At 44.3% G+C, this 25,325-nt stretch overlaps 1 protein-coding gene across 1 annotated transcript in view; it reads left to right on the top strand.

The window, feature by feature from the left end:
- The window catches only part of LOC138265615 (dehydrogenase/reductase SDR family member 12-like), a 190,377-nt gene that overhangs the window by 59,049 nt on the left and 106,003 nt on the right, over positions 1–25,325 (top strand). The window contains exon 5 of the mRNA XM_069213482.1: positions 5,588–5,669. Within this exon, the coding sequence (XP_069069583.1) occupies positions 5,588–5,669 (82 nt within the window). The remainder of the gene's footprint in view (positions 1–5,587; positions 5,670–25,325) is intronic.

A 25,325-nucleotide genomic window follows, 5' to 3' on the forward strand; every position in this document is an offset into this window, starting at 1 on the left:
CCCGACATTGCTGCAGCCCCGCCGAAGTCAGCGACTCCGTGGAAATCACCACACCCCGTTGTGACCATCGCCATCCGAAGTGCGCGGATTCAAAGCTTTGAACAGACGCCACCCCACCTCCACTGCTTTACAGAAAGGACCCGATGCCTCTTTGTGATTCCTTCGCCCCACAGCACCGGAAATGACGCCACATCAGATCCATTGATGCCGTTATTCTCACAGTTTACTAAGGTACTGTACCTGGGGGTCTGCGTGACTCTGTACCCGGCGCCACTGGTGTTGGGTTGTTGGGAACAACTCTGTCACGACGCCGTGTTAACATCTCATCGAAGCATTTTGTGTCTCTAAGCGCTATTTGTGAGTTTAATCTTTAAAAATTCATAACTTGTCTTGTGTATGCCGGATTTTTGTTGTTTTAGTCTTGTTTTGTTTAGATACATATTGGCAATGTTTCTAAACCTGTGTTGTTATTTTGTAGTGTCTTTACTGAGTTACTGTGTGTGTTGCTACAAATACTTTACACCTGGTGTCTGAAGTTAAGCCTACCTGCACGTGCCAAGTTACCAAAGGGGTGAGCAGGGGTTAACTGAGTGTGATTCTCCTTTACCCTGACTAGAGTAATGGTCCTTGCTTGGATAGGGGGCAACCTGACTGCCAACCAAAGACCCAATTTCTAACAATGATGATGTGTGAGGTCACTCAAAGAATAGCCCTCAAAGACCAGTTCATAAAATGACACCGGGAACTTGAAACACTGCACACCAAAGAAATCGTCAGGAAACATTATCCTGAGTGTGCGCCAACCACTTAATAATGAGCATGCCTGGGAATATGCATGCTTTGTGTTGGTGGCGGGGATCACATTTCGATGAAGGACTTCAAAGCGTAGATATGGGAATTTAACAACCTTGATTAACAGGAGCAGTGGCACTAGAGTAAGATAAGAGCACCCCATCTTGAAATAAAGTAGTGAGCTGAAGGAGTGGATTATCTGTATGACGTGGCACTCACCAGACAGGATAAATTAATGACATCCACTTTAAATCTGAGGAAATGTACTGTGGTATTGTGGTCAGGTGAGAAATCACTCACCAGAGTAGATAGGGTTTGCAAGGTGTTTGGGTGAGGAATTGCTCACTGTGGTTTGGAGGACTTGACTCGCTTTGCAAAAAATTTTGTTATAGTTGTGACTGTCAAGTGATTTGTTATTGGGATATTGAATATTTATCTACTATGTCATGTTATACAAATTCTGGTGCAGGGTTATGGAATGTGTGTTGCCAGAATATTTTTTCATAAGCAGGCAGGTATGTGCTGTTGTGTGTGTGTATAGTACAGGGGTGAGTAGATGCACATTTTTGCAGAAAATAATTGTTAATGTTGTTACTGCCATGCTGTGTTGAATTTTTTTATTAATGCTATGTTGAAATTGCCTATGCAAGAGAGTATGTGTGAGCATGTAGTGTCCCTGGTCCTACGTGGTACATAGTGGAGAGTAAGACGGTACTTTATTTTGGGATGAGGGGTTCTAAGTGCATTTAATATCCTGTGGTACAAGGATGAGCGAAGAATGCCTACTGTTTGAGTGACGGTGAGTGTAAGACACCTGTCAAGTTCAACTTTATGTAGCATCCTGTTATTTGGGATGAGCAAGGTTTGAAGTTAACCTTTGCTTACTTTTGTAGTTTCCTGTGGTGCAATTTTTCCCATAGACAAAGCATTTTGTGTGTTGCTAACTTTGGCGCCGTTTGACGAATCTTCAGGAACTGATCAAAACTAGTACATAAGTTAGTTTAGCTGTTGTCTGGAATGTTTCAGGGTGATTAGTAAAGGGGAGTGTCCCAAAACGCTTTTCCCCCCTGCAATGTCAATGGGGATTTTACAGTTTTTTGATAAGGCTACAGCTCGAAAAAACTGTGCGGAATTGCAACAAATTTGGCAAAAAGCTAGATCTTTGTCTGGAAAGAGCCCTTTTTGTAATTTGGTGTAAATCTGTTCAGTAGTTTCATAGTTATTTAAGGCCAAAATATAGATATCTATGGACCAGGATCCTTTGAGGATTGTACTTGTGGATTTGAGCGAAAAGCAAGTCCTTGATTGACTGGACGCAGCCTGAAAGGGAAGTTGCGGCTGCCATTTTTTTCTTACCTGGGGCCCTGGGGAGAAAACATAAATAAAAAAATACACATAAGGAGTCTGGATAGAGGTATCCTGACCCCATAGGACACATATGGGGGGTCTCTGAGGGAGCCCTCATGGTCAAAAAATTGCCCAATTATTTTTTCTGATCGATCTGCTGATCCACTGTGCTCCTAGAGACTAATGCATATGAGAACAGAATCTTAAAAGTGTACCTGAGCTGCAAATTGGAAAAGCGCAACATTTGCATAAAATGAAAGAAGAACATAGCAGTTACATGAGATTTGTTGTGGCAGCCTAGTTGCTGCCATATTTAGGGAGTTGAACCCCCATGCAACCTCCACCACCAGGGACCAGAATTTTGAAATTGAGGCAGAAGGAAAGTCAATGGATCATTCCAACTGAATTGATCAAAAGATGCATAAACCAAGATGCCTAAATGCATTTCTCGCTCCTATTGAATTCGTGTGATCTGTAGTCAACAGTTGAAAGCGTATATGTTATGTTAAATTGATAAGTGCCATTCTTCAGGCAATGCTTATTCAACAATAATTCTGCATTTGAATTATCAATCAACATGTCCTTTTCTCTTGTTCAAATTCCACTACATAATCTGAATAGATAGAATTACTCTTACGATGGCATTACTAAAGCACGCAAAAAAGTTTGAAAACAATTGTGTATATCACTGTGCATATATGAAGAGGTCTCATGTTTGTTCTCGAAAGAATACATACCTTACTTATTTTGTATTCAGCCTAAAAATATGCTTGGATTAGAAAGTTTATATCGTGATAGATTTCCTATAATTTGTTATCATAGGCATGAAGAATTGTCACCATGATATGAAATACATTTTTCGGCGCACTAATAATCATATATTGTAAAAAGTGTTTATTAACATGCTAGCACAAGTATGGAACCATGGGCATGAACCATATGTTGTGTCAACTTGTATAATATTCCGGTATCACTATTATTAGAAACTATGAGCATGTAATTGTGTGAATCTCCCTGTGTGATTAAGCACAGAGTTTCATGTCGTAAAACCAATGTTCTGAAGAAGCACACTATAATGAAATACATTATCCTTGCTGGCGATCCTTTTTCCCCCTCCAGCCAGTAATATATTATGTCCTCTTAACAATGTGTACTCAGGACTTCAGTTAGTACTCACACTTCACTTAGAGTCCAGGATGCACTCCAGCAGAGGCTTCCGGCACAGTCCAGTCTGGAACCACTTGACACTCCAAAAATAGGCTACTTGCAGTTTTTTTGTGTCCCTGTAACACCATTGATGTCAACCAACCGTAAAGTCAATTTCACAGTCTTGAGTTCAAATTGGAGGAGGTTCAGCCTTTAAGGTCTCCACGCAAGTCACTGAGAGCAGGTCCAGTTCTCTCTTTTTTTTATTTTTTTATTCCACAGGTGTTTTCTGAGGGGTGGGGCTGAACTGTGAGTGGTAGGCGGGGTTGTTGACTCCAGGAAACTCACTGACCAATGGGTAAAATGTTCAAAAGAGCAAACCTTCCCCTTTTTTCAGTACATACTATATTCCTTGCTGCAAACTATCACAAAATGCAGTATTCTTAGTGAAATCCAACATGGCAAACCCTTCTGCCCAAAGTGAGCTTGTGACACCGCCTGGGTGTGGCTAAGCTTATGGCCAGCCCTGTCTCAAATTGGGTCTGGGGTTAGCTCCCCTTCGACTGAAAATGAAGCCTTTGGGAGGGGGTAAAATGTATTCTGGGATCAAAAGAAGCTTCTTCTCCAGCCATCATTTATCACTAAACTATGAAAAAACACACTGGGCTCCCTTGGCCTCTTTTAATTAGGTGAAGTTCCTGGACCCTCCACAACTGCTCTGCTTGGTATATAAGCTTGGTCAAATTCCAAACCCAGGTCATCCTGCATGTCCAAATCACAGCCTTTGCTCTGAGCGCACTTTTTCACAACTCATCAAATGCAGTACTGTCAGATCAGCTGCAGTCAGACTAATGATAATTAGCCTCTTGAAGCTTGCAGCCAGGCAAAGTATGACTTTACACAAGGCAATTTTAATATATATTTATCAATAATCCAACCTTATAATTGAATGAGATTTTTAATATTAAAATGAGTGGTTGAATGGACTTTGTGACTTATTCTAAATCAGAGTTACATAATTAGCATTTAAATTGTACTTTATCTTGTTTTACAGAAATGCCACAGTACATTTGAAGTGAGAGTAGCTTTTAGGGGAAGTCACTGTAAGAGCATGACGATCTTTAATTATTTACATGTTCCATTTTCAAAACTCCCCACCTTGGGGGCTGCCAAGCCTTCTGCTGGGTACTTAGCACTTATAAATAAGTTTCCTTCCTCTCAAAAGGGTTTAGTTGACTGTCTGCAGGATTAAAGATGCAGCGGTCAGGCTCCACATGTAGGTATTAAGCCACTGTTTCCTTATCAGGCTGGTAGATGATACAATATATGCTGCAGTCCATAGGTGGCATTTAACTTCCACGCTCTTGGTATATTTTCTGCACAATATACTAGGAATCTGCTGTAAAGTTAAATGTGCCAATTGGGGATTAGTCAATGTTATTATGTTTTAGGTATCAGAGTACCTGCAGTGGTCCTGAACCGCAGTGTCCCAGTGCACTGTTCATATATTGTTGACATCTGATTGTTCAGGGGCCAATGACATGAATTACAGTCAGACAGGATTAGGCCAGTCTTTTGCTGTATAACCCCTATAGAGTATATCCAGGTATCACTGTAATTTCCCAGTGACATGCCAAACTTTAGAAGGATTCCTACTGGACCACAGGTACTCCATAGATAGCCCAAAAAGCTCCCTCTTTATGGAAGGGCTGTGGTGTCCCTCCCGTGGCTAATACATGCATTTCCCCCGCAACCTGTGGCTGACAGCAGGTAAAAATGCTTACATGGCTCTCCTTTCGCACCCAAGTGCGATTACTTTATGTAATACTTACCCATCCTGGTATTACTGGCAGCTGATAAATTTACTGCTCTAGTAGCTGAGCGGTACATATTGAGAATTGAGGGCTTTTATCTTTAAAGGTGTATGTACTTATTTCACATATTGCTTCTTTGTGGATGATAGCTCGTCATTATCTGCGAATGGAGGAGAGAAAATACTTCTTGCAGCACATAATTGTTTCCTAATTGGGTGTATGTGAATGACCTTGATGGTATATGGAAGACTGATCTGAAATACGTAGAATTCATATGAATCACTGATCACCAACGAATGCAACATACTTTTTTTAATATGAAGGCTTTTCATATGTATACAGCATTACATGAATGAATCTAAAGGCCTTTGTGTAGGACTCTACATATAACAAGATTATGGTCGCCTCAGAGAGTACCTGATGCACAATAACACTGAGAGAATGCTGTCAGGGATGTTGCAATTAACTCTCTGATTATTTTTTTTCAGATAAACAATGCTGGATGCATGGTCCATCCCCGCCAAGTCACGAAAGAGGGATTGGAATTAAACTTTGCAACAAACACTCTAGGTAAGAATATTGGGTTCATTAAGGTTTGGCAAGCCACCCGCCAGAAACCATTCAGTAAGAAAGTGTCAGATCTCATCATGTTATATTTTTTTTAAATTGTATGTTTTTAAACAATCTTTTCATTTGTTCTAATGCATTGGGGTCCTTTTACAGAAATTGTATGTTGCAATGTTACCAGGGAGTAAGTCTCATGGGAGAGATGGAGTAAACAGTTCTGGATGGGGATGCGTGCCTAAGTAGGTAAACCCCCAGAAATTCACTAACAGTGTTAGCACATCAGACCTTAATAAGTCAACTTACAAGGGGAAGCAAATAGGTCGATGAACCTTTTCACTCGCATTTAAGATGTTCCCACCATAGATTTAGCACATGGAGATCAATAATCATTAATTAATCAATAACATCAATAATCAATAGGAGTCAGTAATTATCACACACCATGACCTTTCAGTCATGAATAACCACACCTTTTAATAAAGGTTAGAATATTTATTTCCCTATATTAAGAATGCTAATGTCAAGTAAGATAATCTCAAAATCAAATGATAAACATACAGAGACACCACTGGCCGTCCAAATCTGCGAAAGAAACGTAATCTAATCAAAGCTTGAAAGATTACACACTCTAAGGTTATGGTGCAAAGTAATAACAAGAAAATTGCGCAAACGATATCACATACGTTTAGATTCAGCAAAGGAAAAACATCAACTATTGCACCCTATAGCAGACTTTCATTAGTGAGGATCCTTATCTAACACCAGATTAGCATTAGTATGTTGGGCTTCATGCAAAACAATTTAGTCAACACAAATTTAGTAAACATTTAACTATGGCGCTATCAAAATACTGCGGTTGGTACCTAGAAAGAAAAAGCAAATAGGCAAAACAAAACACATGCGTAGCAGTATACCTCTTCTCATTTGGATTGGCAAGCTAAGATAGCCTTCGTCATCAGGACATCAGTTTGGTCAGCAAGGCATCAGGATTCAGCACCAAAGTTCAGGAAAGCGCATAGTCTCTAAGCATTAAAGTAAAGCACGTCTCCTGTCAAGACGCTTAGTAAAGTAATGGCCTTTTGGAAAGAAATAAAATGGGCAAATGCACTGTCTTCTATCAGTGAAGTCCGGCTAGGTTAGATTTCCTAAAATTACTTCCCAAGTCCCTATTGGTCAAGGGATCACATGTTCGCACTTTGTCAAAAAAAACGAAAATATAAAATCTATAATTTCTACTAGTACTTGGTTCACATGTCGCTGATTGGCTTCTCTTGTAATGTCCTCGTCACCTGGCTCGTCAGGTAAAAATATTTTTGCAGCTTGTACTCCAGTCAGTGTGGTTATTGTTCACCTCCTGAGAAAGTCAGTCTTACACATATCACACTTATAATGTTACATTTTACAAGAACAGCATCTTCTAGCAAGCGATTCTCATGAGAAATACTTGTAGCTACAAGCACATTTGGTCAGCACAGTGGGATATCACAATTTAATTCTCTAAGCAAACATTTTATTAATCGCCTAAAAAATACAGCATGACATGAGGCAGTGCAACTAGGCCAAGATCTCTGCTAAGTTAAGGCCTACAATTAATAAAGCTAAGACATAGTGTAGGAAAGTACCATCTTGCCTGGCATGTTACCCCCATATTTCACTGTATATATGTTGTTTTAGTGTATGTGTCACTGGGACCCTGCCAGCCAGGGCCCCAGTGCTCATAAGTGTGCCCTTTATGTGTTCCCTGTGTGATGACTAACTGTCTCACTGAGGCTCTGCTAACCAGAACCTCAGTGGTTATGCTCTCTCTGCTTTCCAAATTGTCACTAACAGGCTAGTGACCAATTTCACCAATTCACATTGGCATACTGGAACACCCTTATAATTCTCTAGTATATGGTACTGAGGTACCCTGGGTATTGGGGTTCCAGGAGATCCCTGTGGGCTGCAGCATTTCTTTTGCCACCCATAGGGAGCTCTGACAATTCTTAAACAGGCCTGCCACTGCAGCCTGAGTGAAATAACGCACACGTTATTTCACAGCCATTTACCACTGCACTTAAGTAACTTATAAGTCACCTATATGTCTAACCTTTACCTCGTAAAGGTTGGGTGCTAAGTTACTTAGTGTGTGGGCACCCTGGCACTAGCCAAGGTGCCCCCACATCGTTCAGGGCAAATTCCCCGGACTTTGTGAGTGCGGGGACACCATTACACGCGTGCACTGGACATAGGTCACTACCTATGTACAGCGTCACAATGGTAACTCCGAACATGGCCATGTAACATGTCTAAGATCATGGAATTGTCACCCCAATGCCATTCTGGCATTGGGGAGACAATTCCATGATCCCCGAGTCTCTAGCACAGACCCGGGTACTGCCAAACTACCTTTCCTGGGGTTTCACTGCAGCTGCTGCTGCTGCCAACCCCTCAGACAGGTTTCTGCCCTCCTGGGGTCCAGCCAGGCTTGGCCCAGGAAGGCAGAACAAAGGACTTCCTCAGAGAGAGGGTTTTACACTCTCTCCCTTTGGAAAAAGGTGTCAGGGCTGGGGAGGAGTAGCCTCCCCCAGCCTCTGGAAATGCTTTGATGGGCACAGATGGTGCCCATCTCTGCATAAGCCAGTCTACACTGGTTCAGGGATCCCCCAGTCCTGCTCTGGTGCGAAACTGGACAAAGGAAAGGGGAGTGACCACTCCCCTGACCTGTACCTCCCAGGGGAGGTGCCCAGAGCTCCTCCAGTGTGCTCCAGACCTCTGCCATCTTGGAAACAGAGGTGCTGCTGGCACACTGGACTGCTCTGAGTGGCAAGTGCCAGCAGGTGACGTCAGAGACTCCTCTTGATAGGCTCTTACCTGTGTTGCTAGCCTATCCTCCTTCCTAGGTAGCCAAACCTCCTTTTCTGGCTATTTAGGGTCTCTGCTTTGGGGAATTCTTTAGATAACGAATGCAAGAGCTCATCAGAGTTTCTCTGCATCTCTCTCTTCACCTTCTGCCAAAGGATCGACCGCTGACTGCTCAGGACGCCTGCAAAACCGCAACAAAGTAGCAAAGACGACTAATGCAACCTTGTATCGCTGATCCTGCCGCCTTCTCGACTGTTTTCCTGGTGGTGCATGCTCTGGGGGTAGCCTGCCTCCTCTCTGCACTAGGAGCTCTGAAGAAATCTCCGGTGGGTCGACGGAATCTTCCCCTTGCAACCGCAGGCAACAAAAGACTGCATCACCAGTCCTCTGGGTCCCCTCTCAGCACGACGAGCGTGGTCCCTGGAACTCAGCAACTCTGTCCAAGTGACTCCCACAGTCCAGTGACTCTTCAGTCCAAGTTTGGTGGAGGTAAGTCCTTGCCTCCCCACGCTAGACTGCATTGCTGGGTACTGCGTGATTTGCAGCTGCTCCGGCTCCTGTGCACTCTTCCAGGATTTCCTTCATGCACATTCCAGCCTGGGTCCCCGACACTCTAACCTGCAGTGCACAACCTCCTGAGTTGTCCTCCGGCGTCGTGGGACTCCCTTTTGTGTCTTCGGGTGAGTTCCAGTTCACTCCTCTTCTAAGTGCCTGTTCCGGTACTTCTGCGGGTGCTGCCTGCTTCTGTGAGGGCTCCCTGACTTGCTGGGCGCCCCCTCTGTCTCCTCATCCAAGTGGCGACATCCTGGTCCCTCCTGGGCCACAGCAGCACCCAAAAACCCTAACCGCGACCCTTGCAGCTAGCAAGGCTTGTTTGCGGTCTTTCTGCATGGGAACACCCCTGCAAGCTTCTTCACGACGTGGGACATCCACCCTCCAAAGGGGAAGTTTCTAGCCCTCTTCGTTCTTGCAGAATCCACAGCTTCTACCATCCGGTGGCAGCTTCTTTGCACCCTCACCTGGCATTTCCTGGGCATCTGCCCAATCTCGACTTTGTCGCGACTCTTGGACTTGGTCCCCTTGTTCCACAGGTACTCTCGTCTGGAAATCCACTTTGGTTGCATTGCTGGTGTTTGTCTTCCTTGCAGAATTCCCCTATCACGACTTCTGTGCTCTCTGGGGAACATAGGTGCACTTTACACCTACTTTTCAGGGTCTTGGGGTGGGCTATTTTTTCTAACCCTCACTGTTTTCTTACAGTCCCAGCGACCCTCTACAAGCTCACATAGGTTTGGGGTCCATTCGTGGTTCGCATTCCACTTTTGGAGTATATGGTATGTGTTGCCCCTATACCTATGTGCTCCTATTGCAATCTACTGTAACTTTACATTGCTTGCATTACTTCCTTTTGCTATTACTGCATATTTTTGGTATTGTGTACATATATCTTGTGTATATTTGGCATCCTCAAACTGAGGGTACTCACTGAGATACTTTTGGCATATTGTCATAAAAATAAAGTACATTTATTTTTAGTATATCTGTGTATTGTGTTTTCTTATGATATTGTGCATATGACACCAGTGGTATAGTAGGAGCTTTGCATGTCTCCTAGTTCAGCCTAAGCTGCTCTGCTATAGCTACCTTCTATCAGCCTAAGCTGCTAGAAACACCTCTTCTACACTAATAAGGGATAACTGGACCTGGTACAGAGTGTAAGTACCCCTTGGTACCCACTACAAGCCAGGCCAGCCTCCTACACATAATGCATAACCCTTAATATGATGTACTACTACCTTAATCAAACATAAGCTCCATATTTCATATTAATAAGCCATTAATAGGTACACTTTGTGAACATTGGCGGCCCCTCACGTGGACACTTTTTCAAATGCGTGCATTATTTTTCTCTATCATTACATTTTCTACGTGCATCCATTACTCAGAATACATGAATATTCGTTGATATTTTTTATTGAAACACCTGTTCTAGCAAGAGCCGGCATTTTACACTTTGTCATGTTGTCCAGAAGCACCCGTACTATTGGGTCCATTTATGAGTATATACTCCTTAATTTACAATCAGCATGGGCAACGAAGAGTACCAGGAGTTTCCCAAATATGCATTCTGTTGGAGAGTGCCTTGAAGCATGTGTTGAGCTCCTCTTTTATATGCAGCCGAAGGGGTGGAGAAGGACGCGGCTGATAAAATGTGAGTGGTCTCACACTTTGATGGTTGTTGATTACATTAGATGAGTCCACAGCTGTGCTAGCCATTGTACTATCAAGTGCAGGCATAGAAGCATCATTTCATAGCTGCCAATGTATCAGATTGCTTATGTGTGACATTTTCATAATTTCAGTGTGAAAATGAGAGACATTCAATGACTACGAGTGCACTTTTGCGCAAGCAAAATCAAGCAATGAAGATGATGGAAACATATAAATATCAGAAACTACACCCATTTGAGTAGCCAGAAACTCTAAGAAAATCTTTAAACTGATGCAATGCACTCAAAAAGGAAGGGCACTAACCTAGTGCCCTTGTAACCTGATCGTAGTAATAAACAAATGTGTAACCACGATATTAAAAATTTTCAGAGACAGTGCTTTATTAAAGTTCTGTGCACATACGCAGATGCATAGTTACATACCAAAGATAATACTTACTGAATGCAACAGACGTGCACATCATGTGCAGGGACCTCTGCATGTCCACAGTCCCCCCAAAAAACCCTCCCGATATCCATGAACAGGCAGCAGTAGAGCAAGCACAGGAAACATAAAACGTTTTAATCTTTTGGGAAACAGAGGGCACCGAACATAAGCTTCAGTATCAGAAGGGGCGGGTTCTTTTAACCAGACTACTTTCTGTATTCTTTGGTGTTCTCCTGCAGGTTGTGTTCCCACAGAAGCACAGACTTCTGAGCACCAGGCATCGATTCAGGGCAAGCCTCAGTAGTCTGAGGCTGAGGCACGCATAGGTCAGATCCAGGCCTGGATGGCTGTATTATTTCAAAAACACCAAGACTGTTTTTTAGCTCAACCTTATTAACCCTAAAAATCAATAAAGAGATGGCTGAGAGCCAAGAGGTCTTCCTTGGTCAGCGCACCACTACCTGCCCAGCCCTGGCCACAGCAGATGACACAAGCCGCACGGCGCAGGCATCCTGTTACAGAATAGTACAGGGTGGCGCTGCGCTGTAAAGTTGGACCAGCAGTTGGCACCCCAGTGGTGGCGGCTCACCCAACCCAAAACGAGTTAGGGATGACGTCCGACTGTTCCTAATACCCTGAAAACTGTTGGGAAGGCAGCCGTGGCAGCAGATGAAGACTGATCATGACAGTATGCTAAAAAAACAAATTGAATTAAGTATTGGCAGCATGAGCAACTAGGATAGTAACCTTCCTCCAGGCACTTACTTTTTTACAGCGAGCAAGGCAAGCAGCCATTCTGTAAGGTGCCTGGTAGCCGCAAGGACTCGGATTCTCCCAGCCCCGAGGGCATGATTAAACCTGAGGGCTGGTGTGCTCTGGGCTCTAGCTGCACCACGCGAGCTGCACTGCCGTGATTGCCACGAGCAGTCAAAACTCATTATCCTCATGAACAACCGACCTCCCTTTTAAAGTGTGTATCTGACAACTCATGTCCTAACCATGCTGTTTCAGGAGTAGCCATTGGGCACAGTGACTCCTGAAGTAAGTTGTAACAGTAATCCTCACCGCACAATGTCGGATGAATCCAATTATCATTGTTACGTTGTAGCAACAGCTAGAGCTGCGAGCAGCTGATCCAGCCCCAAGCCTTCCAGGAGCAGCTCACACCATGACCGCGCTGCCACTCAGTAATAGTGCATTAGTAGCCCTCCTGCTTTGACAGCTCATGAGGCGCTGTAATGCGTGACTTTGCATTTCATTGCGATGATGCGGACCACCACACTGAAATAGGTTAGTCTAATGGTTGATGCGCGGTACTTGGCAGGACTGTTGTTTATATTTTGAAAAGCTCAGGTCAGTTGGGAGGCTTTCAAACTTCACAAAGTATGCTGGGAACAGGTTACTTAATCTGCATTTAATAAAATGCATTTATAGCAGCTAAATATTCAAATTTCAAACTGCAGCCTATAAAACAACTATAAAACACCATGCCTCTGCTATGTGCAATCGAGAGATCCTCGGACACAGCTGTTGCTTGTATTTTATTATCTGTTATATTGCGCAATCTATTTTCGCATATTTAGTGGTGTGGAAACCTTAGCGCAGTGGAAGAAAGAGACATTCGGATTGTTTTGCATCCACAGGCACTACTTTTGACTCAGACGCCACCATTGTGGGATTTTCTGACTCTTCCACAACAGATTTCTCTGCATTCCCACATGGTTTTATTCTGAGCTAAAATTTCCTTATCCTTGTTTTAAAATTCTACTCATACAGGCATTGACGGAAGAGTGGACTCAATAGGGAGGTTGATTGATCGGAAGCTATCTTTGTCTTTCAGAAAAGAAAAACAATGTGTGCAGTTTGGGAACTAATGTGCTGTTCTTAAGGTTCCATATCTGGAAATATCCAGTCTGAAATGTAATAGTGTCTATAAGTATATATACCCATAGAAATGTACTTGAAACACCCTACTACCCAGGAAATAGCAACACATGGGTATAGATTCCATCATGAACTCATCACAGGCTTCAGGGTCACAAGTGCCTTACGAGCAATCCCTAATTTGTGTGGTTTTATTGGTTAAACTTTCCAAACCAAACTTTTTCCATCAACTATTTTTTAGCACGAAAAAAGCTTTGTGCTATTAGTTAACCTCAGGAACCACTAACTGACATGCATCAAGCGGGACCCACGGGCAGCTCTACCAGGTTGATGTTCAGATGCTTAGAAATGCACCTGCATAAATATTGTGTGCTAGTCAATCAAGTACATAATACTTAAATATAATCCACTGGTCCATTCACCCTGAAAGAACTATCTGGAATAAGATTTAAAAAAATTAATTTTTATTTTAATTGGTATATACCGCAGTGGAATCAAAATCACCATTTTGCATTCAGCACAGGCTGGCTAAGATAGAATATTAAGGTTGTTAATCAATTTATGAAAAGTACAACAAGAGTATTATGAAGTTGACCTGGGGGTCCTTCAAAACTTCATGCTTACACAGGTACAAGGACCTCCTATAGCTCTGGCACCTCCTCTCCGGTTGTAGGTTAATGTTGTACAGAGGCCAATGTCATTTCAAAATTCTGTTTATAAAACATTCCAGTCTCATGACATCACGGATTAAACACAGCACATATTAAACCAATGAATGAGAAACTGGGAGTTAAACGTAACCTCCCAGATCGTAATCTGGCCCTTAATTTCAGTGCTGTACTTGAATATTCTGAATCTCCGAACATTCATTGGCTACATTTAATAGATTCATTTTATGGCTAATATGGCAAATGTAAACCACTCAAATAATCCATCTTGAGTACATGAGATGCAACCAGTGCATCACAATTAACATGAAAGGTTAGTAGAATAAGGAGATACCTTTCCACATCAAACTGGAAAGTGACAGTTGTCTCGCCCCCAGAAATGTCATCACATCTGTTACCGGGACTTCCGGTGCCCATAAGGGCCCGCCCCGGTACTGACATAGGTGTAGGTGGGTCGCGTGTGCTATGACATCATGTGATCACGTGTTAAACACATGCCAGGATCTTAGCTAAGTGGTCGTGGTTATGCGTAACCCTCAGCAAATCAGAGCCCCCAAGGAGAGCAGGTGGCCATGATGTGTTGTAGAGGAGTACGCCCTTTTGAACCATAGAATACCTATAAGGAGCATCCTAAGTGACCTACGCCAAACCCCGCACCCCAGCTGAAATAGATTGCCAGGTCATTATGAAGAGATACAACCCCCTCTCCAAGAAGGCTACCTCCTAAGGGGGCCTGAACCCTATCAATAGATATTATCGTACCCTATCACTGGCTGCAATAGATGAGAATGCACAGCAGGATGCCCCTAAAGATGAGGGTTTCAGCGTTACAGGGTTTCAAGAGGACCTGTACAGGATTTCAAGAGGACCTGTGCCACCGGCTTGAAAAGCTCAGCCTCAGGGATTTACCTCAGCTGATATCCCTGAATAGGGCTGACGGCAGCAGTAGCGAGGCCTCGAACCGTGAAAGAAATGTTGGAATCAACATCATCGACACAGAAGATGATGAAAAATCTATAGCACCTCCAAACTCAGCGGTCTATGAAGATATGGGCTTTCAGGAGGAACCTGCTCCTGAGGCAGTCGTCGTACAGCCTCTGAGTGTAAACTCCAACGCCACTTATCCACTGATGGACCTATGCAACTCTCGAGATTTCAGAACAGCTGCTAAGTGCAGTGAAAAGTACGAGATTAATAAAAACTCTATAGACACAACGCATATAAAAAGATATTTGACTTTTAATGAACAGTTTGTTTTTCTCTTTGTTTGAACCGTAGAGTAGAACCATAGAAAGCACCCGCAAAAAGAAATGCAGAAGAGTGTCTGGCATCAAAGGTCAACAACATAAATGTTTACTGCTTATGCTGTTCCAAACTGTCTGAAAGTATTACAAGCCTGAACAAAAAGCTGTGTAAGAAAGGTTTGGTAAAAAGAGCAAGCTTCACCGCATGGTAGTACAGTTTGACCTCCTAGGCCGTATAAATTCGGACCTTTTCCACCAAGATAAATTACTTGTCAGTTGTGTCCTCTATACCTCAAACCTTTCCATTTCAAGCACTACAACATCAACTACGCAGCATTGGTACACACAGGGGTGGTGATTCCTGCAAAGCCGTACACACCGAATTTTGGAACAGGTAATTTTATCAGGGACATCGTGGGCTGGTGTTGATAACAGGGAAACCTCTGAGGGAGTGGCTACACACTGTTCACTTTCGATCTGATGCCCAACATGGAAGACAGTGATCACTATAATCTGATCACAAACGGAAATCTAAAAGCTGAAATACGCTTTAGTCAACCCCTGGCTACCAATGTGAACATGATTGTATTCTTGGTGTTCTACAGTGTCATCCAGATCAACAATGCCTGCCAGATTATGTTTGACTATCTTTAAAATATTGTAAAATGGACACTGTACAGATACGTGAGTTCTTAAGCCGGCATAAATACCCGAAGAAACACTTATTTAGATGTTTTCCAAAGCGATGGGCTACCTGCAGAAATAGGTGTAGAAAGACCGCCCTCGCTAGTCTTTAACACAGATCCACATTACAAGGGTGGAACACACTGGGTGAGGATGTTTTTGGATATCAACAAGATTACAGTGTTTGACAGTTCAGCGGTGTTCCCAGAGCATAGCATCTGTAAAAAACCTGTATTAAAGTATATAAAAAAGCTGCTGCTAGGGTACAGTATAACAAGATGCGAGTGCAGGAGTCTCTAACAATCACATCTGGGGAGCACTATATATATTTTATTAGTAAAATGTCTGAAGGTATGATGTTTAGAAATGTTCTAAATCTATATACGAATGATCTAGTAAACAACAACCGTATTGTTGTGAAGTATGTAAAGAAAACACCAAGTCTACAGCGAACTGTGTTAAAACAGAATACAGTGTTTGTCAGAAGTGTCAGGCTGTGTAATGCATATATGCGTGTAACCATAAAAGTGTACAATAAAAGAATTTCAACTTGAAATCAGACTATACATTTTCATTCTACCAACTTGACACACATTTTTTTTAAAAGGTTTAAAAAGTGACCGAAACATGTTGAAACAGTTAGTGTTTATTACAAATAGTTTTAGTACAAGCATTAAGCATCCAAGCATACTAAAGAAAATAAATAATGAAAAATCAATCACTCAATACAGTATCCATTGTAATACAATACACACAAATAGTATAATACATAAACATAGGATCAAAAGGCTGAAGAAGAATTACACATTGAACCACGTGTTCCTTTTGGACAATGTCTTTTTAGGTTCCAAAGGCAGAGGCAATGTGTTCTAGGAAGGGGATATCCGGGAGATAAATGGGGGCGTTGGCATCCCAGGGACGGATTTAAAAAAACAGGTGTTGAAGTACTTTGGGGGTTTTAAGTCGGGTTTTTCAAACTTTCAAGCAACCACCTGTGTTCGGCATTACCGACGATCGTAGAAGGAACGTTGAGTTCTGCAGCGGCTTGTAGAGACTGGTCCCAAACTCTAGGCACTTTCTGGAGTGATAGTGTTTTGGGTGTGTGAAACCTTTGAAGAGGTCGTACATATGAGACCCAACAACCGGCGGCCCCTTGTAGAGGAATTCACCCCAATTGTTCCACGAGGTTGGATCATTAAAAACTGCCATTTTACTTAGTAACATTTGCGCTGCCCCTTTGTATATTTTTTTAAAGTTCTTCAACAAAGACGTCTGAGGATGGGGGTGTTGTGGTCAGCGGTTGTGGGGGCTGTTGATCCTGATGCGCTGCATGGGCTGGTGGTGGCGGTTCAGAGTCAGGGGTATATACAGCCAACTTGTTTTTTTCAGAGTACCATTGGTTGTAATATTGTAAAAAGTTTTGATGAGCTCTGGAGTAAAGATCAGCTTTGTTGTAAGGTTTTAAATCAGTTCGGTTCAAAATGTTTTTAATCTCGGCATCTAGACGTAGCATTTCATTTTTTCGTATATCCCAGGCATCGCCCGTAGACGGGACCAAATGTTCTAGCTGTTAGCGCAGCACCAAGTACATCTTTTGGATGTAATCCATCAGTTCCCAGTTAGGAGGTTTGTAATTAAAGGTACCCCTATGTCCAGGAAGGTCCCTATAAAGCCACCTGACTGTTTTGCAAGTTTCTTCAAAGAAATGAGGGGCACCCTTTTATTTCTAAGCTTTTTGATAAGGTCACGCTTCTTCTTCAGCACGTGGAACTGGCTCTCTGATATAGGGACATTGCCTTTTAGCGTATTGAGGGCAATTTCTGAAATGGCAGAAACTAAAGGCGCGCGCACAGGATGGACTTTCTTTGTTGGTGGCTAGCGGTTACTAGCATTTAAGAGAGCTAAATTACATCGTACACACACAGACATGGTCAGTACCCTATATTATAAGGTTTAGAATGTAACTGTTACAAAAGTCTTTTTAACTATTCGTTTTATAGGCCCTGAGTCTGGTTTTAGGTGTGTAAGCTATGGGGAGTTCTGGTGGGAAAATATCGGCCCATAGTCTGTAGTTTTCTAGAGTCTTGGGATTTAAGTCTACCAGCAGGTACCCGTGAGGTTTAGTGGTAGTGTTGTTAAAGCTTCTAAAAAAAACTGAGTGTTTCTGGGGTACATCTGCTTAGCAATTATATATATTTGATGTTTGCCCCAAGGCTTTTTAAGTAAAACAAGGTATGAGGCATTCAGAACGGCTGCTCTTACCCTTGTAAAACAAGTTCTGCACAATGTAGCATATGGTTAGATTACGGTGGTGCGAATATTGGGTAAAAGCTTTTTCTATCTTGGGGTGATCCCCGCCCTTATGCATAAAATCATCTACAGTCACCATGTTTGTACTAGGTGGGTAGGTAACAGTGCATCGTCGTTGAGATTACTAGGTATGCCTTATGTACATTTGATGTAGGGGAAGCTTAGGGGTACTTCCGAATAAAGATCTTGCCAGCATGAATAAAGCTATACAATTCTGTTAGGGGTTTGGGATAAAACATTGGGAGCATTTTCTAACAACTTCTTTATAAAATAACTTGTACTGCAATTTGAGGGACCTGCTAAAAAGCAGGAGGATGCTGCAAACGGGTGTCCTTGTTGTGGGGATTCGGGAGTCTAATGCACCTGTAATAACCATATGGCAGTGTTTTTGTAGTCCTCAGTCAGAACCCTTTTTATCAAGCACTACATGTAAGGTTTTATGTAAAGGTTGGTTTGTGATTTCCCACTGCTTTTTGGACCGCACTATGCTAGGCTGCTGTACAACAATTGTTTTATTATTTTCATGGGCGTTTAACATAGCGTATTTGTTCACCAAATCCTATAGACTGTCAAAATTGATTGTGATTGTATTGCTGATATTTAAGGTGATGCTTTTGACTTTCATACACACAGTATTTTTTGATGTTTTATACAAATACGTTTGAGGCCTGATGAGGTGAACTCCACTATACACTCATCCTTTTGTAGTTCTCTGGTCAAATCTCCTAGATAATCATGTAATGGAGGGTCTTCATCCCCTACTTTACTCATGATACAGACACCTGCCCTGCAGTCTATCCAGCACTCTGTAAAGCTCTAAACTGGTGTGAGCGGTTGTGAAACATGCTATAAAGATGTTTATATTATTACACGTTGTGGGGTAATCTTTTGTGTACTTCCAACACAAAGCTGCGGTCTCATAATTGATAAACTCACAACTGGACACCTCATAACACGGGGCAAAAAGGTACTTAAACAACTTGTCAGGGTCGTGTTTGACAAGTTTGTACCCTGTGTGAATTTCCCCCATAAGGAGTTTAGGCAGAGTTTGGCTAACTGTCGCCGGGCAGGGTTGACCTTGATGAACTTGGGTCTCAATCGTATACCCTTGTGAGCGTAGTAGTCATCGATGTACTATTGCTTAGAGGTCTCATTAACACACCATTCTGGATACCCTGAAGCTTCCTGCTTGTCTCTTAGAAATAGCTTGAGATAGCTAGAAAAGAGTTGCGTTGTTGTCCTTTCAAAGTGCCATATTTGCACTGTTTTACCAAGTCTGTATCCTTTCTTTAGGGCCTTTTATACCTCAATGCTACACCATGTACCGGTCAGCAATCTTTGCTCTTCACTTTGTCTGCACTTGCTAGTCGCTTTACTTTCAGCGCATGTACGACACAGTGGGAACATTAGCTTACCGTCAACTCTGTATGGTAGCACAGGGAAGTAAAGGCAGCGCGGCGGGTGGATTTGGCACTGAATGAGCCCAAAGTATTCGCAGGTGGGTTTAAAGTCCCTGTATATGATGGTGGGGAGGTCTACAAGGTATAACTTCTGCTTGTTCACAAACGGATATAGACTTGTGAAATCGTAACAGTGTATTTTCTCACCCTCGCCCACAGCCCTGTACAACTGTATAACGTTTGTACGACCCCCAAATAATGCGTTGCGGGGGTCCAAAGGCTCGGACATCGAATGTTAGCATATCTAACCATTCATGCTCCCACATGGTTCTCATGACAAAGCCGCAGTTTTCAACATATTGAGCCTTCATCAAAGTATGATGGTGTAAGTGCTCAATCTTGATGCCCAGTAGCCTGTTAACAACAAGGACAACCGTGATAAAAACACCCGTATTCAAAGAGCATTGGCACACCGTTAATTACGGCATAACTTTCAATATAAAAAGGCCCCAAGCATTATTCACCACCCTGTAAGGCATGTTGAATGGAGATGTTTTCCTTGTCAGATATGTACATGAGTCATTGGAAAGAGGGGATTGAAAAATGCTTCTGTTTACCTTTATAGAGGTCGGGCGGTACTAGAGCAATGCTGTATGGTTTCAAAAACATGTTTTTGGAGATAGACATACAAATGGAAGTCAGCGTGATATTTTGGAAAGGGTCATGTATTCTACGGTCTTTGTCTCTGGGGGGTGTTAGACTTTAAAACCTTTACCTGTTTGGTCATCTCCACCACTACGTCTCTGAAAAGGTTGCTGGCTTTTCGTAAGATTATTACATCAGCCTAACAGTCCGCTTTCAAGTCGGTTTGAAAACGAAAGTTATTTTCACGATTTTCACTGTCCCTGTGTAGAAAGCTCTCTTTCTCCGCTGGCATCATATACTCAACACCATAGCTGTCGGACGGAGGCATGAGTCCCTCATAATTCTGATTGGCTCAGGTGTTGAAAAAGTAGGGGAAATAACCTTTACACCCTAGAAATCAAAGGTTTCTGGTAATTTGCTAATGCTCTGTGTGGTCTGGAGGGGCCGTGGTCCCCTAGCGCGAGGCTTGGGACCCCAAGATCCGAGCCTCCCACCCTGGGACCGCAGGCCATAATCCCCGGCATGGTCTGGAGTGTTGAGGGGGGGCTGCGAGCCTTGTGCTTGACAGCCCCCTGCTTGAGAACTGTGACCCAGAGGGCCGGGGGCCACTGAGCGTGAGGCCCATGACCCCACCCCGAAGAGCTGCAATGTCCAGGGCTGCAAGGCCCAGCGGACCTGAGCACGAGGCTCTGGTCCCTGGGCCCACTGAAGTACTTTTTTTAATTAAAAAAGCACTTCAGTGGGCCCGAGGACCCAAGCCTCATGTTCAGGCCCTCTGACCCTAACCATGTAGGGCCAGAGGGCCAGGTCGATCCTCGCGCCGCCGCCCCATGCTGCCTCCACTTCTCCGGTGCATCCTTTTCTTTTCCTTTTAAAAAAAACCCTGCCGCTGCGTCCCAGTGGCCCCTCCTGCCCCCCTTCCCCACCTCCACACACCCCACAACAACACCCTCATGCACCACACCAACACCACCCACCACAACCACCTCAACTGCCTGCTTCTCAACACCCTCTCCCTTCACAAACATGCCATAGAACTCTGGGACCTCGTCACATCACACTCACCTGACATCGCCTTCCTCACGGAAACCTGGACCAACCCCTCCTCGGAACCCGACATAGCCATCGCCACCCCCAAGGGATACAAACTCCAACGCAAGGACCGCCTCAAAGGCCAGGTGGTGGCATCGCCATCCTACGCAGGTACACCATCAAAGTCACCACCAGCTCCCAAGACACTATCGACAACACAGAACACATGCACTTCCTGATCCACATTAACAACAACTCCACCCTCAGAGGTACACTAATCTACAGACCACCAGGACCACGCCCCCCCTTCTGTGACACCATCGCCGACACCATCAGATCACTACAAGACACGCCTTGACAACAACTCCCAAAACAGCAAAGAACTCTTCTCCATCATTAAAGAGCTAGCCAAACCCAAAGCCAGCAACATAGACCCCCCACACACACAGCCCCTATGTGACGCCCTCTCCAACCACTTCCACCACAAAATCCTGGACATCCACAACAGCTTCATACCACACACACCCACCACACACACCCCTCACTCACCCAACTCAACCCCCACTCATGACCCCCCACCACACTCACCGCCTGGGCCCCCACCACACACGAAGAAACCGAAAAAAACATGAACTCCATCCCCTCCGGATCCCCCTCCGACCCCTGTCCTCGTCGCATCTGCAACAAAGCCAGCCCAACCATCGCCCCCTTACTCCGCGACATAATCAACTCTTCTTTCGACTCTGCCACCTACCCAGACCCCTGGAAGCAAGCAGAAATCACTGCTCTCTTCTTAAAAAAAATAAAAAACAAAGCCGACCCGGAGGTCCTCTCCAACTATCGCCCCATCTCCATCCTCCCTTTCCCCGCCAAGGTTGCCGAGAAACTAGTCAACGCCCGCCTATCCCACTTTCTCGAAGAAAACAACACTCTTGACCCCTCACAATCCGGGTTCCGCAAGAACCACAGCACGGAAACCGCCCTCATCGCATGCACTGACGACATCAGGACCAAAGTCGACAAAGGCAAAACCGTCGCACTCATCCTCCTAGACCTCTCCCCAGCCTTTGACACTGTCTGCCACCACACACGCCACACACGCCTCCACAGCACAGGAATTTGCCACAAAGCCTTAGACTGGTTCACCTCCTTCCTCGCCAACCGGACCCAAAGAGTCCGCCTTCCACCTTTCCACTCCACCGCTACCAAGATCATCTGCGGTGTCCCCCAAGGGTCCTCTCTCAGCCCCACGCTCTTCAACATTTACATGATCCCCCTAGCCAACATCCTCCGACCACACGGAATCACTATCCTCTCCTACGCAGACGACACCCAACTCATCCTCTCCCTCACCAGCAACCCCACCACCGCCAAAACCAACCTACAGGCTGCTCTCCTCTACACCGCCAACTGGATGACCACTAACCACCTCAAGCTTAACTCCAACAAAACCGAGATCATCATCTTCGGCCCCAAATAAACCACATTGGACGACTCCTGGTGGCCCACCACCCTAGGCCCCGCACCCACCCCCGCAAACCACGCACGCAACCTCAGCATCATCCTGGACCCCTCCCTCTCCATGACACAGCAAATCAATGCACTAACCTCCTCCTGCTTCCACACACTCCGCACTCTAAAAAAAAAATCCTTCAAATGGATTCCCCCAGAGACCAGGAAGACAGTCACCCATGCACTCATCAGTAGCAGACTAGACTACAGTAACGCCCTCTACGCCGGCACCACACTCAAACTCAAACGCAAACTCCAGAGAATACAGAACTCAGCCGCACGCCTCGTCCTTGGCCTCCCCCGCCACAAACGAATCTCACCACACCTCAAATCCCTTCACTGGCTCCCCATAGACAAGAGAATCACTTTTTCAAGATCCTCATCCACGCACAATCCCTCCACAACACCGGCCCGACCTACCTCAACGAAAGAGTGAACTTCCACACTCCCACCCGCAACCTCCGATCAGCCGACCTCGCACTAGCCACAGTCCCCCACATCCAACGAACCACCACAGGAGGCAGGGCCTTCTCTTACCTCGCCCCCACAACCTGGAACTCCCTCCCCACCAACCTCCGCAAAACCAAAGGCCTCCTACTCTTCAGAAAAACCTCAACACATTGTGTTCGAACAGTAATCCCCCCCCCCCACAAGCACCTTGAGACCCTCACAGGTGAGTAGCGCGCTCTATAATTTTTTTTGATTGATTGATTGTACGCTGTCTGTGGTGGCAGAGGCAGGGGCCACGAGACTCGTGCTCAGCACCCCCAACCGTAGGGACAGAAACCCTTGGGCCTGGGGGTCACAGTGCACGAGGCCCTCAACCCCTGCCCCCGAAGAACTGGCCCCTGTAAAGTACCAGTCATCTGGGGAGGGTGCGCTTGGCTCGTCGCTCCCTCCCAGAGACTTGTAGGTCATCGGGTTTTGGGACATGGCACCCCTATTTTATCAAAAATGTAACACATATTTTACACTGAAGACACTATGGTACACATTACTCTCTGGGTACATAGGTCAAAGGCTGAGGGGGATAACTCTAGGTTGAAACTACAATACACTACATACAAACAGGTCATAGTTACTTATCTTAAGCAGTAGTTGGCTTGCATCACCCGTCTGTGCTCTGCCCTTCATATTTTCCTCCTTGATGGTCCTGTTGTCCTCTACTCACTGCAGGTTTCAAAGATGTACTTCAGAAAAAAAGAGGCCTGTGAATGTGGGGGGCTTTTATACTTGCTACATCATGCTAATTGTGCATAGGCTTTGTGGAGGGGTTGAGCCCAGAAATAGACATCTGTTTTAAGTTTTTTTTCATTTTATGTCCTCTGTTTGTTTCAAACGTTTAATTGCTTGGTCACTTCATAATATGATATATGTTGATCACCTTTGAACCCTGCCCTGGGAGGTCTTGGGGGCAGACATCTGATTTAGGTTTTCATTTCATGTCATCAGTCTGTTTCAGATCTTTTTAATTGTATGACCACTTTATACTTTGGCATCTGCTAATCACCTTTAAGCACCCTTCCTGGGAATTTTGGAGCACACATCTGTTTTAAGTTGCCATTTCATGACCAATGTCTGTTTTACCATTGATTCGGTAGTGCCTTTATACTCTGGCATCTGGTAACCAGCTTTTAACATACTCCTGGGAAGTCCAGAGGGTTTGCATACGTGCTTTAGGTTTTTTCATTTCACAGTCTCTGTTTCAACCATTAATTGTATGGCTCCTTTATACTTTGACCTTTGCTAATCGCCTTTAAGCCCCCTGCCTGGGAATTTCAGAGCAAGCACCTGTTTAATGTTTTAATTTTTAAATTGGCTGGCTGGCTCTAACAAAAGCCACATTTGACCAGCCCCCTTTTTGAATTAGCCAGCAGTGTGGAGGTTTGGCTGTACATTTCCACTGTTCCTCCCTGTGAGGAGACACCCAGCAGCCATCGGGTCCTGACTGTCTGAACATGTCCTCTTAGGTGCAGAAACATGGGGCACACCAGTAGGGCCTCCATTTTATACAACCCACAGGACCCTGACATGTGACTAATACGTGATCACCTGATATCACAACACTTGTGACTCACCTATACCAACTTCAGTTCTGGGGAAGGCTGTTAGGGGCACCGGTAGTCGCAGTAACGGATGTGACGTCATTTCCGGGGGCAGGAGAACTGTCACTTTCCAGTTTGATGAGGAAAGGTATCCCTTTATTGTACTAAGGTTATTTGGGCTGAAGGGTTCTTTAAGGGATTACCTATTGTGAAGATGGTGCCACTGTGTCTAAATTCTTATAAAAAAAACTACAACAGACCTTCACATACCAGCCAATGTGTCATGCTTCATCATAGGGTCGTAGGTTTGGTAGATGGGCTCATTCATATACAGAGAGCACTTTGGTGGTTGTAATGAATTCACCTACTTGCGCGGTGATTGATCCATAGAACTTGTTAAATCCCTTACAGTAAGCGTATCTCATATGATTTATTTCAGGAGTATTACTGTTGGATATTAAAAACAAAATTCAGGGATTCCAGGGGTATTAACAGCTCCCAAATCCCCTAGATCAACATATTTCAGCCTGTGCTGTGGCCCACTAAGTGGTCCGTGGCTTTCTTCAGGATCGAGATTTCTGATTCAGCAACTCGCATACCGGCTTATGCACTTGCATTCATTTATCCCTTTGGCATGTGGTGCTCCCTTGTGGATGTGTCACTTTCAGTTGTAGTTCTTACTCAGAGTCTGGATGGGTTAGGTGCTTCTTGCTGCATTTGCCGTGATAAACTA

Source organism: Pleurodeles waltl, chromosome 11 (genome assembly GCF_031143425.1).
Source record: "Pleurodeles waltl isolate 20211129_DDA chromosome 11, aPleWal1.hap1.20221129, whole genome shotgun sequence".
NCBI lineage: Eukaryota > Metazoa > Chordata > Amphibia > Caudata > Salamandridae > Pleurodeles > Pleurodeles waltl.